We start from the raw sequence: 7,513 nt of genomic DNA, 5'->3' as shown, positions 1-7,513 counted from the left end.
ATATTCCCAGTAAAAACCCAAACAGCATCTAGAGCACCACCGTGAATCTCCTCACACGATCTCCTTCTTTCACCTGTAATTCCCAAAATCCTGAAAACGCAAAAAAAAAAAACAAAAACCAAATCGCCACTCTCCCTGAAATCGCAAGTCTTCTCCTTCATCACCGCCGCACAACCCAGAATCGCATCAGCCTACATCGTGCCACCTTCACTTGCAGATCCAGAAAATCGAGCCACCGCTTCCATGTTCTTCCTCCTCCAGAGATTTCGAAACCTACAAGGAAAGCAAAGAACCAGAAATAGATTCCTTAGTGTGACCCAGTAGCAATGTCGCGCCATCAGTAGCGGTGAGAAATCCTTCATTAGTTAGCCAAACCCACTTCGCGGTAGTGCACCATCTCCCCTTCGCGGCGTAGAAGTAGGAACAATTTTCCCCAATTTGCTGAAATGCAATTGGGGTGGATTTGATCAACAACCACTTAATCTTCATCCCTTCGTCTGATCTACAACCACTTATCAGATTTTTAATCCTATTCAATTTGATTGAATCTTAAATTCCATTTTAGAAATCATAATATTATATTATTACATTCTATCAAAATTCCACGCAGACCTAAATCATGCCACGTTTCAACTCTCACCATGCCACGTCTTAAAAATTTGACACATCAATTTTTCACTTATACAAAAACTTAACCATTTTTAACACAGGGACTCAATTGATTTAAATAAGTAGAAACAACTAAAGGTTTAAACCCATCTAGAAAAGTTCAGAGAGCAAAAGAGAAGACATGAAACGTGAAAAGAGGGAAATAAATTAGTGTAGATGAAGAGCAGAGTAAGTAACACGTGTACATTTTCTTTAGAAGTATGCGATAATATCAGTGTAACATTGTGAGACTGTTAAATCCAGCCCAGTCTATAATGTTACTCATTATATAATCAGAAGTGAAAAAATAAATAATATTTCAGATGATCGACCATATTTTTGAGAATGTGAAGTTTAAGAATCTAGCAAATAATATTGGAAAATATTTTATAATCATTTCATCATTACTAATTAAAAAAATATTTTATAATTTTTATTTTCTACATATAAATATTCTATTATGATAATATTTTACTCTAAAAAATATTAAAACTAAATTAAGTTTTAAATACACAATATTTCATAAAATTATATCAAGAATCTACATATATTAATTAATTTTTTGTTTGTTTTATATTAATGATTTTGTTAATTATATAACTGTTTTGAGTGTGAAACTATCTTTACCGAATACATCACCTTTTGTTAATAAAGATTCGTTAAAAGTGATGGGTCATTAATGGCAAAGAAAGTGAGAGATGAGAAGATAAGAGTCAAGTCAAGCTGTGTTGATATTTGTCTGTTTTTCCATTCCAAGCTTTGCTGTTAACAATGGCGAAGATCACCCTTCATTCGGGATGGCTTGCAGCTAGCTCCACCCAGGTTCATTTCACAGGCACTCAACTCACCACCACGAACCCTCCCTCTCCTTCCAACCAACCCTGGATGGAAGCCATTGTCCCTGGAACGTAATCTCTCTCTCTCTTTTACTGTCGATGCAATGCATGCACATTCTGCTTTCTTCCTTCAACTCATTCTTAACTTCAAATCATGTTTAATCATTCACAGTGTTCTGGCAACCTTGGTGAAAAACAAAGTGGTGCCTGATCCTTTTTATGGACTAGGAAATGAGGCAATCTTCGATATTGCTGACTCTGGAAGAGAGTATTACACCTTCTGGTTCTTTACAACCTTCCAGTGTAAGCTGGTGAGAATTATTCTTTTCTCTCATATAACGCAATTTTATATTTCAAATTTCAGGAAGTGGGCTGTTGTTAACTCGATTGAGCTTAATTCAAATATGATGATTTCTGGTTTGATTATTCTTTTCTTTTTTTGGAGTTTGATGGACATTGTCTTTACAGTCAGGGAATCAGCACTGTGATCTGAACTTCCGAGGAGTGAATTACTCTGCTGATGTTTATTTAAATGGGCACAAGATGGTACTTCCTAATGGAATGTTCCGGAGACATTCTCTTGATGTCACTGATGTTGTTCATTCTGATGGTAGTAACCTGCTTGCGGTTCTTGTTCACCCTCCGGATCATCCTGGGAGCATTCCTCCACAGGGAGGACAAGGTGGTGATCACGAGGTCAGAAACTAAATTTATAAATCATGTTAGATAATTTTGTCCTTTTCGATTATTTAACTTCCTGTTTATATAATAGTGTAAATTCTAAATTCTAGTGGTCGATAACTTCTAAAGTTAATTGAATTTTAAGAGTCTAAGATTAGGAAAGAAGAGTGAATGATGCATGCGGAATATACAGTTCATCTTTTATTTTGTTCTTTTTGTGTAGATAGGAAAGGATGTGGCCACACAATATGTTCAAGGTTGGGATTGGATGGCTCCCATAAGGTGAAATTGTTACTACTCTTGTGATAATTCGTTTACTCTTTTCCTTGAATAGGAAACTACCAGAGTTCCTTTTGGTTAGCAGGGTTATAGTAACAAACTAGCAGAATTATCAGGATATTCATTTTTATATTTTTGACAAATGGAGGCACTTTTACTTTGTCACTAAGTTGTATTCACAATTAAAGTTAATGTAAAAGAGCATTTAGACTGAAAAGGAAAAATAAGGCATCAAAGTAGAAGCATGTTTATCTAATATGACACTGGAATTTCCTTTGGATATGTTGTTTATATTTTCCTTTGATGACTTTATGATGTTCTCCTATGCACTGAAAAAGAAAAGAAAGTGAAACAAGACATGGAGCAGTTTGGCATTACTTGTAAGCAAACTGTATATCAATAGCTAATGCAAGTGTTAAATATGATTGCAGAGATAGGAATACCGGAATATGGGATGAGGTTTCCATTTCTATTACTGGGGTGAGTTGTATTAATTGCTTTGGATCCTTTTAAAAGTATGTCGTATGTCGTATTTTTTTCCCATGCATTTAAAGTTTACCAATTATCAAAGCCTTTCTTTTATCTTCGTCTTTTTCGATTTTTTCAATTTACTGTCTTTGTGCTTTGCTCTTAACCCGAAAAGAAAAAGAGTGTTGTCTTTCATATACTCTTCAATTCATGATTAAATACATCTGAACTCCTCTAGATCCAACCGAACATGGTAATGATTAGATACATTTTTGGGGAGTCACAGAGATGTCTAGGAAACAAAACTAGAACAAAAATACATTAGACATGAGCTAAACACATAATAAGAATTGCTTAATTAGTTTTGCATTTTATGCATTCTAAACATTTTTTCAATCAGAGCAAGCATGATTTAGAGTCGATTTATAGTTGACTGTGTTTGCTGCAGCCAGTAAAAATAATTGATCCCCACCTGGTGTCATCGCTCTTTGACAACTATAAGAGAGTATATCTACATGCCACAACTGAGTTGGAAAACAAGAGCTCTTCGACTGCAGAGTGTTCTTTGAGTATCCATGTGACAACAGAACTCGAAGGGGGCATGCACTCAGTAGAGCAGCTTCAAACTCAAAATCTTTCAATTCCTTCAACATCAAGGGTGAAATATACATTTCCTGAGGTCAGTCTTAGTCCACTGTCCTTAAAACTCAATCATTCCTTACTGATACACTTAGAGAAAAGAAAATGTATATATTGTCTTGTTATGTGTATCATTCGTTGGTATTGGTGCAACTTGGGCCGCTTTTGTGCAAACTTGTTTGTATGAGGTCTATTTAAATAAATTTCTCTATGAACATTTTTCGGAGAAAAAAAAAGAGAAATTTCTCTTTTCTTTCGAAGTTGAGGAAATTTGCAGTCCTGGATTGGTAATATTTTGTAGGGTCATTTTCTATTGACGCTGTTAACTCGCATAATTTGGGGTTTAAGCTTTATCTCTTCTTTTAAAGGGCTAATGATTTGCATTTGCAGCTCTTCTTCTACAAGCCCAATTTATGGTGGCCAAATGGAATGGGGAAGCAATCTTTGTACAACGTTATTATTAACATTGATGTAAAAGGATATGGAGAATCTGATTCATGGAGCCATCACTTTGGATTCCGCAAAATTGAAAGCAATATTGATGGTGCTACTGGTGGAAGGTATTATGCTGTTACTTCAATATAATATTTTACTTTTTCCTCAGTGGGATTATTCACATTTTAAACTTCTTTTGTATATTTATTACTGAATGGTTTCATAGATTGTTCAAAGTTAATGGAGAACCAATTTTTATACGTGGGGGAAACTGGATATTGTCTGATGGGCTACTGCGACTTTCGAAAAAGCGATACCAAACAGATATCAAGTTTCATGCAGATATGAATTTTAACATGATTCGTTGCTGGGGTGGTGGCCTCACTGAAAGGCCAGAGTTTTATCATTACTGTGATTATTATGGTCTTCTGGTAAGATATACTAGACACTCATTGTTGTTTATATGTGCTTATGCGCTTACTTTGCTGCTGCTTTGCTGTGTGACTATGTAGCTTATTTGTGTTTCTTTCCTTTTAAATACTTGTGTATATAGCAGTTTGCATTAGATTGAATGACTACGTCATTATAATATAAGCAGGTTGGATTTGAGATCAGAGTATTACACTATATTGGGATATCCAGAGGCTTTGTTCAAATCTTATCATGACCTTTTTTATTTTCAAATAAAAAATATTGTTAATGCTGTTGCAAGTAGACCAAATGATCACTCTAAAATTCACTGGTTTAAAACACCTTCACCAGATAGGTTGAGTTTGACACATTTACTTGTCATGGATATTTTTTAATGGTCTGACCTGACTACCACGAAGACCTATCCTAGCCTACAAACCTATTTAAAAGTGTTCTATTATAAAACTTTTGAAGTACTAATATACATTGTCCTAAATAAGTCCATTAATAGTTACAATTTTCTTATATGATCATCTAATATTAATATATGTATTGTGCGTGGGTATATATATATATATATAATTCTATATATGTAATATAACACAACAAATTACCTATTTAAAAACATATTCTGTGATAAGATCCTTAAACATTGTATAGCTTTATCATTTAATAATATTATAAGTTTGATTTTTTTATAAGTTTAATCATATTGCTGCTAAATCGTGTAGGTATGGCAGGAATTCTGGATTACTGGGGATGTGGATGGACGTGGTATCCCAGTATCAAATCCAAATGGTCCCCTGGATCATGACCTTTTCTTGTTTTGTGCAAGGGACACGGTCAAGCTTCTGAGAAATCATCCCAGTCTTGCTCTCTGGGTGGGTGGAAATGAACAAACTCCACCAGATGATATAAATATGGCGCTGAAAAATGATCTGAAACTTCATCCTTATTTCAGACATGCAGAAGAAAAGGAAAAACCTGTAGGTGACTTATCCGAAAGGTTGGGGGATCCTAGCCAATATCTAGATGGCACACGGATTTACATACAAGGATCGTTATGGGATGGGTTTGCAGATGGGAAAGGGGACTTCACTGATGGACCTTATGAAATTCAAAATCCTGAAGATTTTTTCAAGGATGATTTTTACAACTATGGATTCAACCCTGAGGTTGGTTCTGTAGGAATGCCAGTTGCTGCTACCATAAGAGCAACAATGCCTTCAGAAGGATGGCAAATACCACTGTTTAGGAAACTTTCCAGCGGTTATGTAGAAGAAGTTCCTAATCCATTGTGGAAATACCATAAATACATTCCATATTCAAATCCAACCAAGAAGGTTCATGATCAAATTCAGCTTTATGGTGATGTGAAAGATCTTGATGATTTTTGTTTGAAGGTGTGAAAACTTTATCTAGGTGGATCATACATGATACACTTTCAATCCTCTTATCTTTGTTGTTCTGTTGTTAACTCTATTTTTTATATTATAATCTTCCCAGGCTCAACTAGTTAACTACATACAATATAGAGCTCTTCTGGAAGGATGGACTTCTCACATGTGGAAAAAATATACAGGAGTCTTAATTTGGAAGACACAAAATCCTTGGACTGGTCTTAGAGGCCAATTTTATGATCATCTTCTTGACCAAACGGCAGGATTCTTTGGTTGTCGATGCGCTGCAGAGCCAATTCATGTACAGCTTAATCTGGCTACATATTTTATAGAGGCAAGTATCGACATTGAACTTCTATTTTTATGAACTAGGAATAAAAATAGAAATATCATTTCACAGTGCAAAACTCTTTTCTGGTATTATAAATTGAAAATTGAGATTGGCGGCCAAAATTAGCGAGTTAAAGGAATTACCGGAGTACTGAACCGGAAAAACTTGGAATAATCACAATTTCCTCTGCAAATTATTTGATGATCCAATGGTGAATTGTTTCTTAAAGGTTTTACATCATTTTACTTTTTTTCTTTAAACAGGTGGTGAATACTACATCAGAAGAATTGTCTAATGTAGCTATGGAAGTTTCAGTGTGGGACCTCGAAGGCACATGTCCACACTACAAAGTTCATGAAAATCTCACTGCACTGCCAAAAAATGTAACACCTATTGTTGAGATGAAGTATCCTAAGTCAAAACATCCTAAGCCAGTCTACTTTCTTCTTCTCAAACTCTATAACATGTCAGATAATAAAATTTTATCTAGAAACTTTTATTGGTTGCATCTTCCTGGTGGAGATTATAAACTACTAGAGCCGTATCGGGAGAAGAAAATTCCCCTCAAGATAACATCCGAGGTTTTCATTCAAGGATCTACCTACAAACTTCGAATGCATGTGCAAAACACATCTAAGAAACCAGATTCTAACAGTTTGACATTGGAGCACGGTTCAGAGGCTAGACAAAAACTGGAAACCGTAGACAGTGTCAAGGGAAAAGAGCAAGAAGCTGGTTGGTTTACAAGGATACATAAATGCTTTGCGGGGAAAAGTGATGGTTTGAAGGTTTCTGAAATTCATGGGCAAGATATAGGTGTTGCATTCTTTCTACACTTTTCTGTCCATGCTTCGAATAAGGACCACAAGGAGGGGGAAGACACACGAATTCTCCCTGTTCATTACTCAGATAACTATTTTTCACTTGTGCCAGGAGAGACCATGACTGTTAAAATTTCTTTTGAAGTCCCTCCAGGTGTCACTCCTCGAGTTTCTCTGCATGGCTGGAATTTTGACGACAAACCATCCTTAAAGGTCTTCAGTGATGTCACAGGCAACCTTGTGAATTGATCAATTCTGAGTACTTCAAATGCATGAGAGAACTTAATGAGTTTATCACTTTTCTTCCTTCAACCTGCGAAAGTTAGCATTCTAATACAACATTCGGGAATTTCATATTTCCCACCTTATGTTGCTAAGACCAATATTTCTAGTACTTTGCTTGTTAAATTGTGCAATAAAAAGCAAAGTGGAAATTGTCTCAATGAGAATAATCTTTTGAAAGCTCAGGCTCCTCAGAATGGAGTGAAGGTTATGCCTCGATCATTTTATGGCTTGTAATTTGGTATCGATTCAAAATTTGCAGTTGTCTTATGCTTCTAGCCA

At 35.5% G+C, this 7,513-nt stretch overlaps 1 protein-coding gene across 1 annotated transcript; it reads left to right on the top strand.

The window, feature by feature from the left end:
- The first annotated feature begins 1,356 nt into the window (after positions 1–1,356).
- Positions 1,357–7,411, top strand: LOC124837497 (mannosylglycoprotein endo-beta-mannosidase-like). Its single transcript, XM_047312874.2, has 11 exons — positions 1,357–1,556; positions 1,657–1,795; positions 1,953–2,180; positions 2,389–2,447; positions 2,876–2,924; positions 3,361–3,591; positions 3,942–4,111; positions 4,213–4,417; positions 5,129–5,800; positions 5,904–6,131; positions 6,392–7,411. Exons 1-11 carry the CDS (start codon positions 1,420–1,422, stop codon positions 7,196–7,198), a joined length of 2,925 nt encoding a protein of 974 aa, XP_047168830.2. The 5' UTR covers positions 1,357–1,419; the 3' UTR covers positions 7,199–7,411.
- Positions 7,412–7,513: the final 102 nt, after the last annotated feature.

This window comes from Vigna umbellata, chromosome 8 (genome assembly GCF_029865625.1).
Source record: "Vigna umbellata cultivar VRB3 chromosome 8, Vumbellata_1.0, whole genome shotgun sequence".
NCBI classification, from domain to species: Eukaryota; Viridiplantae; Streptophyta; class Magnoliopsida; order Fabales; family Fabaceae; genus Vigna; species Vigna umbellata.
The sequence above is the reverse complement of the archived record's forward strand: the minus strand, read 5'-3'. Positions and strand labels throughout refer to the sequence as shown.